Source organism: Podarcis raffonei, chromosome 4 (genome assembly GCF_027172205.1).
Source record: "Podarcis raffonei isolate rPodRaf1 chromosome 4, rPodRaf1.pri, whole genome shotgun sequence".
Taxonomy (NCBI): Eukaryota; Metazoa; Chordata; class Lepidosauria; order Squamata; family Lacertidae; genus Podarcis; species Podarcis raffonei.
Genome location: NC_070605.1, coordinates 18,067,834 through 18,081,105, shown reverse-complemented (window position 1 = coordinate 18,081,105; position 13,272 = coordinate 18,067,834). Strand labels below are relative to the sequence as shown.

General features: G+C 46.2%; 1 protein-coding gene across 5 annotated transcripts in view; it reads left to right on the top strand.

Moving 5' to 3' along the window:
• The window catches only part of SLC36A4 (solute carrier family 36 member 4), a 100,589-nt gene extending 95,543 nt beyond the window's left edge, over positions 1 to 5,046 (top strand). For 4 of the 5 annotated variants that reach the window (XM_053385584.1, XM_053385583.1, XM_053385581.1 and 1 more), the window contains one exon: positions 3,732 to 5,046. In XM_053385584.1, coding sequence (XP_053241559.1) covers positions 3,732 to 4,054 — 323 coding nt within the window. In that variant the 3' untranslated portion in view covers positions 4,055 to 5,046. The remainder of the gene's footprint in view (positions 1 to 3,731) is intronic. The other variant, XR_008330104.1, reaches the window with a different exon arrangement.
• The last annotated feature ends 8,226 nt before the right edge of the window (positions 5,047 to 13,272 follow it).

Genomic DNA, 13,272 nt, shown 5'->3' with positions numbered 1-13,272 from the left:
GGGGCTGTGGGAGATCCACTGGGCTAGGCCCAGGCCCCTGTTGAGGTCAGAGCATGAGAGAGAGACGAAAGAAATAGGTTTCTCACAGCTGCTGCCAGCACTCTGAAAAGGCAGCCAGTTCGGGAAGTCAAGCTCTTAGTCCAGAGGGTCTGAGGGCAGTTAATGGTGCACCTCTTTCCAGCTGGGCAGAGACCAAAGAAGAAAATATCTGTGGCAGATGGGAGGGCTCCCTGTTGCAGATTTCTGGTCCTGTCGCTCGCAAACATGGCGTCTCCGAATTGTGAAACAGGAACGGCCATTTCCAGTTAGCGATGTAATGGCAGAGGAGAGTCATCTCTGGCCTCATTCTGCAGTCCTACTGGGATTAGCAGGTCCCTACTCTAATTAATTATATTAAACTTGTTTATGTAATTACTTCTGCAGTTAATTAAGTCCTTCCTTTCTAAAAGTGGCTTGTAATAATGCTGGTTCAGCACTTGCTTGATGGCTGCTCCTGTTTTTCCCACAGAAGTGAAGCCTTACTGCTCACTGTGTTTTCAAGTGTGACTTGAGTCTGAGGTCAAGGAGAGAGAGATGTCTGAGGGAAAGCTGTCTAGAGCAGCGTTTCCCAACCTTGGGTCCCCATATACTGTTGGACTACAACTCCCATCATCTCCGACCACTGGTCCTGCTAACTAGGGATGATGGGAGTTGTAGTCCAGCAACAGTTGGGGACCCAAAGTTGAGAAACACAGATCTAGAACATAGCGCTGCCAGGTCTAGAACCTGAGACATCTCCTTGAGAAGGGCTTAGAAGTCCAAAGGCCGCCAGATTTCCCCCATCATTTCTGCCTTTGCTCCTGATAAAGCTAAGGGACCTGTAAGATTGAGCAGGTCCTGAGCAGGGAGGCCACATTTATTCAGATGAACCCAGGAAATTATTTGGCAACAGCCTTCTGATTCTGATGGTGTATTTAGGAAAACTGCAGTGCATTCTCTTGAGAAATTTTTAGAGGAGATTCTAGTGCTGTTAGTCTGTTGTGGTGAAAAGGGCAACTCCTTAGTTTGTAAAAATTGTTCGGTGCTCTCAGATTTAATTGACTTTATTGCAACAGTTATAATTGTTAAGTTGCCCTAGAGGGGCTATTGGGCTCGGAAGACGCTGTGTATAATGGTTTCACTAATAAATTCATAAATTCCTAGTGCTTGCCCTCTGTTTGACTGGTGTCCATTCTTTCCCTTCTCCCTCCCCAAATATATGTATCGAGTCTCAAGGCTTCTGCATAGTAATATCAGCTGCAGATGGTGTTAGTTTCTGTTTGCCACTGTGCAGTGTTTTGGAGTCACAAGACTCTGTTTACATTCCAGAGACATTCCAGGCTGTTGGAAGTCTCATGGGAGACGGATGTGACGTACTGGTTTCCTGTTCCTTTGTTTCAGTTGCTCTCTGCTCTCACAGAGAGAGGATGTATTTCTTTCTGTCTGCGTAGCTTAGTAATAAAACCTAGCATGCAGCTCATACCTTCTCATCTCTTCCCTGTGCTGAAAACTCTGCTGAATGGGGGATGTGCCTGGAGCCTTATCAGAGGCTCAGGTCGTTAATCACGTTGGAGGGCAATTCCAGAAGATGAGCTTTATCAGCTCGGTCAAACGGAGATTCCGACAGATGGGTCATTATGTAGAGCTTGCACCGGTTGCTGCAGATTACAAACCAGCTGCACTGATTCTGCTGCACAAAAATCGGTTTGCTTTGGAAGTTACAATGCACCGAAAGGTGCGAACCGGTGTATCTGAAGGTCTGAAACAGGGGAGGTCTGAGTTCAATTTCAACCCCCACCCCCCATTTAAGCTTGATAGGTGCCCTTGCTCCAGTTGCTGCTATACCCCACAGGGTTTTCATGAGGAATCAGTTGCCGGAGAGATCCCTGCGCGTTGCCCCTAAACTCCGTGGAGGGAGAACGGAATTAAAAATGTGCTAGCAAAGTGCACTTTGTGATGAATTTTCTCATTTTATAGAACAACCTGGATTTCACGCCCAATTAAAAGAGGCTGAGGTTATAACTGATGTTCACCTGCTGGGGCAATTTGTATAATTTTCATGCTATACAGACATCTGAATTATGAGAGTACAAAAAATGCTGATGCTGATAATCTTTCTTCCCCTCCCAGCAGAGAAGGGTAAGAGATTTGGGAACGGTTTATCAAATATTGCTTGTCAAATTTGTTACCCAGAGGTGGGGATGATATAGCTAGGATTTTAAATGTTGTGCAGCTGGGATACATGGTGTGCCCTGGATTTGCTATTGTTGGTGGGATTCTGTCTTGGTTTTGCATCTCTACACTCCGCACATCAAACATCTGGGATAAAGTGGGATTTATCTAAAATTTAAGTACATAATATATTGGCGTGTTTACCACATTCCCGTGGGGCATAATTTGTAGACTTAAATACGGCTTCAGGCTTAACACACTTGGACTGGTGTTTCTTTTGAATTGAAGCAACAGAATTCCACCCCTCCATCGAACCACCCAAAGGCCATTTAGTCTGTCTGTCTGTCTCTTCCACAAAGCAGAGAGAAATAAACATTTCTGTGATCTCTCACCTCCATAGTGTAGGCACCTACAATACGCCTATAATGCCCAGATCTGTTTCCCCACAACATCTGAGTCAGGAGACTTTTCCTTCTAACATCAAGTCTTGCAAATTCTGTGGAATGGTCTCATTTGAGCTGTATCTTTTTGTGGAAAGCAGCTGTCTGCTAGCCGTCCGGTGGCAGGGATGACGAAGTAATTAAATTTCCTTGGCATTTTAATGCAAGTCGAAATAATTCATACTGCTGGAAACAATGCGAGGAGAACCAAAACTTTAGACGTCCTTCGTGGTTCTCCAAATTTTGCGCTGCAGTTCCGCAACCCAAGAATATGCACAAAGATGCATGTACTGATATAACTAAGATACAATGTGCATTTTGCTAGAGAAGATTTAGTAGAAAAGATGCGTGCAGCAGGCAAAATCCGTTGCAGAAGTGATTGTGTTAGGGGAAATGTTGGCGAATTCTCGTGAGGATTTTTATTTTTATTTTCCAAATTGATGTGGAAATATGGTCAATGGAACCCTACAATGAGAAAACAAGAAACAGAAATAAAGCAAAATTGACAGGTTCATCCATCCTAAGGCTATTGGCAGTGAATTAGCTCTGTTTTCTCAGACCCCCCAGAATCCTTCAGCTCTGAGAGCTCCGACTTGTTCACTTCTGTTTCATGTAGATACCTTATTTTATTTTATTTTAAAAAATTAACAATTTCAACATATTAACATATCAAAACATCTGATATTCATCATTTCCCCCCCATTTCCCATCAAACCCTTCCCCCCAAGACTTCCCCCAGCTCCTCTCTCTGATTTCTCAACTCATATTGTTCTCTGCACACTGTAAAATTGTATAACTCCTTATATTATCTATCTACTACATTAACAATCAATAGATTTGTGTAGGCTTATTCAAAACCTGCCAAGGAGTCCAATTCATTTTGTTGTCTTTTTAAGTAATATGCGAAAAGTTCCCATTCTTCTTCAAAGTCACAGTTGTCCTTATCTCTCAGCTTGTATGTCAGTTTAGCCATTTCTGCGTAGTTCATCAATTTCTCTTGCCATTGCTCTTTCGTAGGAATTTCCTCATTCTTCCATCCTTGTGTCAGATACCTTAAAGTTGAAAATAACATGCCTCTCTCTCCCATCCCTCTCTTCTTAGGCATTCTGGCTGTTTCAGTCCCTCGCCTGGACATCGTCATCTCTCTCGTCGGAGCCATCAGCAGCAGCACGTTAGCCTTGATCCTGCCGCCGCTGGTCGAAATCCTCACGTTTTACAAGGAGAAGCAAAGTCTGTGGATGCTTCTGAAAGACGTCTGCATTGCCTCCATGGGCGTGATTGGCTTCGTAACCGGAACGTACGTGGCCGTGAAAGAGATAGTTTGTCCGGCTTCTTTCTTTTCTCTCAACACTACAGAGCCGTCTCCGGGCTCTTTCAATGTTTCGCACTTAGCCGGAACGCCGGTTAACCTTGGAAAAGTATGAACTTTCCGGAACTCCTTGTTCCAGACTTCTTTGAGAACCAAAAATTCTGAATGGGAAGGTTTAGAGATGGGAGCCTATCAAGTGCATTTCTGAGAACCTAAAGCCACTCCTGTTCCAACATTCAAGTTGTTCGGGCCCAAGGTCTTTGCATTCCTTCCTTTTCCATATGACCTCGTGAAGAGCACGATTTCAAAGCATTATGGCTTTCCACATATTTATTTGCAAATGGGACCAGAGAGCAAAACACTATTCTGACACCATGTTTGGCCGATACAAACCAACGACTTTCCCGTTCATGTCTTGTTTAGCCACACTCGGCCTGTCTAAGATCTCCGCCGTCGCAAGCCCCACAGCAGTTGAGAGAATACAGATGTGCTTTTAAAATGTGAATTGTGTTAGGTTGGTTATGGGGCTTAGCCACAGGCACCACCCAGTAGATTCTGCTCCACCTGGGACCAGGTTTTGAGCTAGCTCCTCCGCTGCAGTTTCCTTCCCCTTGCAGGTCACTGCCCATGAAATGAAGTGTAACTAAATGAACAGGTTCCATAGCACGGGGTAAAGAGAGACCAAATGTGTCAAAATTGTGTCTTCGATTGCAGCGATGAGGATATTAAAACCTGTTTATGCAAAGCAACAAAAATAACCTCTGCCGCGATGAGATTTTGCACGTGCAATGTCTGCTTAGTTATTTTTTGTGGAGCAGAACCACGATTATGAGTACCCATGCAAGCTTGTTTTAAATGGTTTTTTCTCTCTCTCTCCGTCGTAACTTGATTTTGACTCTACAAACTTGCAAGCTCCTGTATATTTTTCTATTTTATTCCTAACACTATGGAGCAATTCCTCTATTTTGTACTTGAGCGGTGTACGTTGCGAAGGAGATATTTCTCCAGTATTCTACTTTAAGCAAAAAAATAACAGTAACATAACATGCTGCATGGAGTTCACGAGGTTCCCACCCACTTCTGCTTTGAGGAAACAAATTTTGATTGTATGTAGAGTTTTGAACCGTGTTCAAACTACTTGGACTTCAGATGTTAAAGGGCTCTTAACTTGGGGCTGCACTCGTTCTTCCTAAGATCTCTCCTTTGTTGTAATCTTGTTAAAGAGTGCAGCCAGTATGGTGTTCTTCTCCGTGCTTTTGGAAGTTCCTTTTGTGTAAGCTCCCATGGAAATGGCGGTGTGCAGATCCCTTTTAATTTCAGTGAAGCTTTGCCCAGGAGGACACAGGCTAGATTTTTGCCCTGTTCAAATGACGTTGTGGGTGGATGTGTTCTGTATTACAGGCCCCTTTAACTTCTCTCCATCAGCAGCTGAGATGGAACCCCTTACTTCATAAAAAGCCAGATCACACCTAAACCCAGCTAGGGGTCTTATCCTGGCCCCCAGAATCTGTACCACCTTCCCCGACCTGAATGTAGGCCTGATTCATGTGATCCTTCCCCCTCCTAAAACTGGGGGGGGGTGTGAATTCTGTGTGTATGAATTGAGTGCTAACACTACATGCCACAGAGTGGGGCTTTTGGAGTCATCCTGCTTTAACTCCTGTCCAGTATCCCTGCCTGGGTGTGTGTGTGTTGAATTGCATTTAAAACTGTAGTCATGTCCTGCACTTCTTAAATGAAAAAGCCTATGCAACAGTTAACAGCAGCACTAATGTTGTTCATTCCATGCGTACCACTACACCAGAGTTTCCCAAACTTGGGTCTCTAGCTATTCTTTGACTACAACTCCCATCATCCCTAGCTAGCAGGGACCAGTGGTCAGGGATGATGGGAACGGTAGTCTGAAAGCAGCTGGAGACCCAAGCTTGGGAAACCCTGCACTGCATGATAAAAACATAAAGCATCAATGTTTTTGACTCTTCTTCCCTGCCTCTCCCCCCGGGCTGTTTGCAAAAGATACCTGGAGGCTACACGTCACCACGCATGATGGTTCAAAAACCCTGCTTTGCTAACCAACCGCTTTGTACTGAGTTGGTGAAAACGCATGTTGCTGCGATGGCTCTTTCCCCGCTAGATCTGTGTGCTTCTTTAATCCTTCAGTCCCAGAAAAAAGCCTACGGAGCTGGCAGAATGCCCGTCATGAGCAAAAGCGTCACTTTGCTCCCCAGATGCTCTGCATCAAGGGCTGCTGCTGCAAGCTAAGGGGCATATGGGGAGAGATCTATGCTCCCCCTGCTTTGATCCCGAAATCCGACCTTTTCTCTTTTCTACCCCGAACACAGCAGATTAATGTTCAGAACCTCAGGTTGGCTGCCGTTTCCTTCACTTCAGCCCTCGGCTTGACTACTCTGCATCTGTTCACATGGTGCATTCTTGATATTGTCGGACTGTAACTCCCATCAGGCCCGGCCTGAGTGGCCAATGGCCAGGGGAGATTTGGGGTGGGGTGCAACATCTGAAGCGCACCCTGCTGGCTACCCCTGCTGTGCAAAGACTTTAAAGCAGACCGAGAACTCTAGCGAAGGCAGTGCAGAGTTAAATTTCTCTCTCTCCCCCAGCTCCCATGGTTCTGGCAATCCTCTGTGTGCCTTCAGGGGATATAAAGCTGCCAGATCCACTTGGCTTATCTGTTCCCTGCCCCATAAATCCCACTTGGAGATGACTGCGCAAAGCCTGCTCCAAACGCACTGAAAGAACTGAGCCCTTAACGCTTGGCTGGCAGGAGTCTTTGGCCCACACAACCTGGATGGCGAGGCTGAGAGGCCGTGCCGTCCAAAGTCATGTTTGGTAAGTCCGCAAGTGCCTTTTGAAAACAGGGCTGGGGGCAGAATCCTCAAGCTCTGAGCACCCCCAGCACCTGCCACTGTAAAATAGACTCCCTCTTCCAAAATCCAGGGCACCGGGAGCGTTTAGTTCCTGTCTCTTGCAAGGATTCCATGCCGACTACCTTGGCAAAAGCGTGTGGCAGACTCTCCGCCCTACCAGCAAAGCTTAAATGCTTTCTTATCTGGTTGTTCCTCTCACTTGGCCAGTTGGTCAGGCTTGCTTTCCTGGGCACCACCTGAGTGTGAAGGACTCCTTAATTTCCGCCTAGCGTATTTGAAAATGCCGACAGATGCGGCTTAACTGGAAACCGCGCGGCGCCTGGGAGTTTGTTCTGTATGTGTGAATATTTAAAGCGTTCGCACTGTGTATTTTTCAGTGTATTTCCTACTGTGTAGGACCTGGCTACTTCTGGGTTTGCTGATTCACAGCAGATTTTGCACAGGTGTATTGCCTCTTGTGTCGATGGCACTACTCTTGTATTCTAGCGTTGTGTATTGGGCTTCAGCTGGTCTAAAGACATTGAAACCAGAGCAGCTGGCATGTACAAAATAAAAGTTCCGGGGAATACTTGCCAAAGATCTTTAAATGTAGCAAAAATCTTCTTTTTAGAATAAGATAGTGACGTAGTATTTTTTAAAAAAAGATGTTGCAAACGAGTTGAGATGCTTAGATGAAGGCAGATGGCACTAATGAATGACTGTAGAACTTGACTCTGACGTGTATTTAAAGATGGGAACAGAAATAATCATCCGCAAGTAAGATAAATGGTGTGTGTGTTTTTTTATGTTCGCAAAGCATTGAATACAATTGAATTATGTTTATATGCTGTATGGGAATTTATATTTAAGTGGGCTATATTCTGATCAGTTTTAATGTAGCTTATTCACAGATGCTGGGCCAGAGGGCTGTGAGTTTATGTGTTCGGTAGCCCTACTTTGCCTGTATCAAATAAAAATGGAAACACAATTATCTGCTTTCCTTTCCTTTCATGATGGACCTTCAGGGTGCAATGGGGAAGGGATGCATTCTCTGGCCTCCACCGCCAGTCAAGGGACAAAGGTCTACTGGGAGAGGCAGTCTGGCTGATGGCAGAGGCTTGGGTTGATGGTCGTAGGCTCAATCTCCACCATCTCCCAACTACAGGACTGGGGAAACCCTTTTCTGAAATCTTAGGAGAACTGTTGGCCATCAAGAATGGACATCATTTTGATGTAGAACAGCCAGTGGTCTGACTCACTGTGTGAAGTTAGTTTCCTGTGAGGTTGCACCCCTGTCCCCCCAGGAAGACAATTGTGGTAAGGGAAGAGATCAGCCTGGCCACATCCATTGGCTGAAGAAGAGAAGCAGCCGCCAGGAGTTCGCTTCCCTCTTCCCTGCCTGAAAGGACACTCAGCTCCAGACCCAAAGGGTGATATGTTCTGGGTTCCTCCATCATCCAGAAGACTAATGACTATTTGTGAGTGAGTGAGAGAGATTACCTGTTGGTTGTAAGCTGCCTTTGGAGTCATTTGATTGGAAGACAGTATAGACCTTCAAAATAAGCAACAAGTATATTTTAGGGTAGCTTTTCAGCCGTAGGACTGGCCCGACATTTGACAATCGATATTTCGAGGCAAAAAAAGTTGCCATTTGCAGACACCTTAGAACCATAGAATTGTAGAGTTGGGTCATCTTGTCCAAACCCCTGCAATGCAGGAATCTCAACTAAAGCATCCACGACAGATGGCCACCCAGCTTCTGCTTAAAAGCCTCTCACCTTCCGAGAGAGTCTGCTCCACTGTCAGAACAGCTTTTGCCACCAGAAAGTTCTTCCTGGTGTTTAGTCGGAATGTCCTTTCTGGTAACTTGAATCCATTCAGAGCCTTCAAATAGTGGTCTGTTCTGTCTATAGCCCTTGCACAATTTCTCGTCCATCCTGTCCATAATCGCCTTGCCAGATGGTAAATATTGCTGGAAAGCGAGCAGCAAACATTCTGTAATCTCAGCCACATCCACTGCGATGTCAAAACTCTATTATAAAATGCCTTTAAAACAAACACACACAATGGCCACTCTTTTGCTCTTAAGATAATACCCGAGGGGCTCTAGAAGAATTAAATGAATACAGTCATACCTCGGGTTACAGATACTTCAGGTTGCGCATTTTTGGGTTGCGCTGCACGCTGAACCTGGAAGTACCAGAACGGGTTACTTCCGGGTTTCGGTGCTCGCGCATGCGCAGAAGCGGCACTGCGGGTTGCGAACGTGCCTCCCGCACAGATCATGTTCGCAACCCGAGCGTCCACTGTACAACATGCAAAAGTTACAGCTTAAGTCAGACCAGCCTTCCCCAACTATGGAACTCTGGTTTGTGAAAGATGCTGGAAATTGCTGCTCTGTGAGGGGGGGAGACTACAACTCCCAGAATTCTTTGAGGCCATGTCCTTTACATGCCTGTTTGGTGTGCTTTCAATGTGTGGTGTGTATCTGCTTGTTGTCTTGAGCTAAAGGAGGTCACCCGTGTGGAGGAAACTGTCAGAGGGAGGTGGTTCAGGCCCACTAAAGGTGCTACAGCTACACCAATAGCATCCCTGTTTTTTCACCTTAAGACAACACTCCTCACTGTTCTGAGGTAGAGACGAGCAGCTTCTGACACTGAAACAACATGGCAAATAACAACTGCCAAAAAGCTGCCTTGCTCTGGAAATTGTGTACACAGGAGGGAAGGAATCCTCAGGACATAGTGCTGCCTGGCTGCTGATACTCCCCGGTGGTTATTGGCTGCTCTGGGGAAGTAACACTGTGTGGGCACAGCAGAAACATGCAGATAGAACAAGCTGCTGCAATTGCTATCGCCTCTGGAGCCCCTTGGTTTCCCCAGCGACATGGTCTTGTCTTTTCCCTTCCAAAGGTTCTTTGTTCCTTTTTGCAAGAGAGATGTTTTGATGCCAGCCTCCTCCAACCACACTGTTACATTCCATCCATTTTGTCATATTTTTTATTGGAGTGGGGAGAGAAACAAACTTGTTTTAGGTTATCAAACTATAAACTGGACGACTGGTACATGGCCCCTTTCCCTCACTCGGTCCATGGCAACCTTCTCCTTGCTTTCTGTAGGAGAAGAGAGTTCAGACATGCGGAGAATTTCGTTAGCTTCTGTCCCATTTCCTAACATTTCTTTTGCACTGCAATAACTTGTTGCATTAGAAAACACTGGCTATTTGACCGATGCACTGCCATGCCATGCCACATTTTGTCCACACCGGTGTTGTGCGGTGCGGCACAACATCGGACATCGCCGAACAACATTGCTGCTCCCCAAACCTTTCCAAAGCTTCTATTACCTCACAATTCCCGCGTGAAAAGAGCAGGAAAGAACTGGATGCTGATATGGCTCCCCCAATTTTTGTCGCTTTGCTCCTGAGTTAACTGGATTGTTTCCGGAACATTCTGCTGTCGTTCTCTGCAGCACAGAAGAGGAGTTTCCACCCACGCTCACACACCCCTCTCCATCCTCCATCCAGGCGAGAAGGAGTCATCATCTGAGTTCCAGGGCTCACTCCAGCCAAGCAACAGGACACACAGAGAAGCAGGACGACTGGTGAGGAGTGGAGCCTGAGGAAAGAGGAAGGAGATGTAGCCTCTAGAGCGTCCCAAGGGCCAGACAGAGATGCAATTGGCTCCCAGACCTGAAGTTTCCCATCCATGTTATAAAGACATTATAAGGCACCTTGCTAAGGAGGCAGAAAAACAGGAGCCTCTTTCACGGGGAAGAAAATGTTTGAGAAACAGGTGGGGGTGGGGGGGCAGGTTTCCACACAAGATTAGCTCATGTCGCTTGTTGCCCATTTATGTAAGACGTGGATTATCAGCTAAATGCAAAATGGATCTCAGGAGCTTCAGGGCAACAAGGAATTAGTGGATAAAAACAAGTAAGTCTATTGCCTGTTAGTTGTAAGTGGTTTGGCTTTTTCCTTCCTGGTTTTTATATTAGTGAAGAATAAACATTGTGCCATAAATCACCCTATCTTCATCTTCCACCTCCCCATGCAGGCATAAATATTTAAATTATTAGGAGCTTAAACTAATCGTTTTGCAAAGGGTACACTCATTACCTGGAGATGAGATTTTTCAAATTTTGATCTATTTTGCAGTTTTAAGCTGTGGAAATGCATTCATTATGTTCCTGAGGGCAGCATTTGTTTTTTGTTTTGTATGAGCTCAGCAGGAGACTTCTGGCACATAGTCAGGGATTTTTTTGCTAGATGTAAGGAAAGGCCTTCCTGAATCTGACCTTTGGCTCTCAGGACACAAGTGGTGGTCTCTTGCTTGTTCACGATGTTGGTGTCAGATGGGCTCCCATTGGGAGGGAGCTTCGTAATGAAGTACAATGCGAGCTCTGCTTCCCATCTCTCCTACTAAGGCAGCCTTAGGGAACAGCTGCCCTGGGTGACAGCTGAGGAAGAGGAAGCCTGATAGAGCTGGTCTGTCACAGCAGAGCTGATGGAGGGAGCCCCGCTTCCCATCTCTCCCATTCCCCCTGTGAACAGCAGCAAGGAAGAACCTGGTTGTGTTTTACCACTCACTTATCCTTTCCCCCAACTGTTGGATACTGGCCAGTGGCAGGGAACTTGCCCTGCTCCAGCAGAAGCAGCAAAAACCCAGCAGAAGTCAGCAACAGGCCCCGCCTGCAGGAGGCTGTGTTAGTGGGGCAACAGTCTTCCAGAATGTGGGAGCTTTTGCAGTCAAACCTAATAATGCATATCTATGCTAGTTAGCAAATGAAAGGGTTAAGGACTACAGAGCTGTAAATTCCTAGAGAAGGCACAGCTGGGGAGGAAGTATTGTTTGTTTACCGTTCCTCTCCCTCCCTCCCTGTTTTGAATCATGCAACTGACCACTCATGTGGCTGGAGCTCCTATGTCCATACTCCATGCTTGAAGATACTTTTGAACTTTATACTAAAGAAGCTTTTACCTGTGCTGTTTCTGCTGTAGTGCTGAACGATGCATGAGTGAGACCTGTGATTACTGTAAGCAAAGCATTTAAACTCACTCAGGTTTGTGGTCTATTCACTCTGAGAGGGGTAGAGAACTGTAAGCGAGGTTGAATCCTGACAACACAGAAGTACTGTTTTGGGGGGACAAGAGATGGGCAGGCGGATGTGGAGGACTCCCTGGTCCTGAATGGGGTAACTGTGCCCCTGAAGGACCAGGTGCGCAGCCTGGGAGTCATTTTGGACTCACAGCTGTCCATGGAGGCACAGGTTAATTCTGTGTCCAGGGCAGCTGTTTACCAGCTCCATCTGGTACGCAGGCTGAGACCCTACCTGCCCGCAGACTGTCTCACCAGAGTGGTGCATGCTCTAGTTATCTCTCGCTTGGACTACTGCAATGCGCTCTATGTGGGGCTACCTTTGAAGGTGACCCGGAAACTACAACTAATCCAGAATGTGGCAGCTAGACTGGTGACTAGGAGCGGCCGCTGAGACTATATAACACCAGTCCTGAAAGACCTACGCTGGCTTCCGGTACATTTCTGAGCACAATCTAAAGTATTGGTGCTGACCTTTAAAGCCCTAAACGGCCTCGGTCCAGTATACCTGAAGGAGCGTCTCCACCTCCATTGTTCCACCCGGACACTGAGGTCCAGCGCCAAGGGCCTTCTGGCTGTTCCCTTGCTGCGAGAAGCCAAGTTACGGGGAACCAGGGAGAGGACCTTCTCGGTAGTGGCACCCACCCTGTGGAATGCCCTCCCACCAGATGTCAAAGAGAAAAATAACTACCAAACTTTTAGAAGACATCTGAAGGCAGCCCTGTTTAGGGAAGCTTTTAATGTTTAATAGGTTATTGTATTTTAGTGTTTTGTTGGAAGCCGCCCAGAGTGGCTGGGGAAACCCAGCCAGATGGGCGGGGTATAAATAATAAATTATTATTATTATTAATACTGGGACATTTAAAGGTCTAGCAACCTATATTTCCCACGCTTTGCAAATGCCACATAGATTTGTGCCCACCTGTAGCAGCTTTCCAGGCTATGGGGCTAAGAGTCTTTTCCAGCCTCACCTGGACATGTTGGGGGTTGATCCTGTGACCTTCTGCACCTAAACCACATGCTCTGCCCTCCAAGCTACATCCCTTCCCCATCATTGTTTGTATTAATGCTCCTATTTCAGAAGGCAGGATTTGGCCCATGAAGCCAAAGGAGAAGGGGCAATTTTCTCTGCTGGCAAATGACACAATCTCTGCCGTGTCTGGCAGCATCCAAGTCACGGTTGGGAAAGGAACCACGAATAAATCTTTTGCAGCCGCGAAAAAGATTGGCCTGTAAACACTTTAAGCTGCCTCCCTCCCCTAGACACACATTAAAACTGCTGCTAGATCTGTTTTGTTCCCTCGCCAAGTTTTGAAGAAATGGAAAGTTCCCACCTGGCTTTTGTTTACCCGCGAGCATTCCATGTTTTATTTA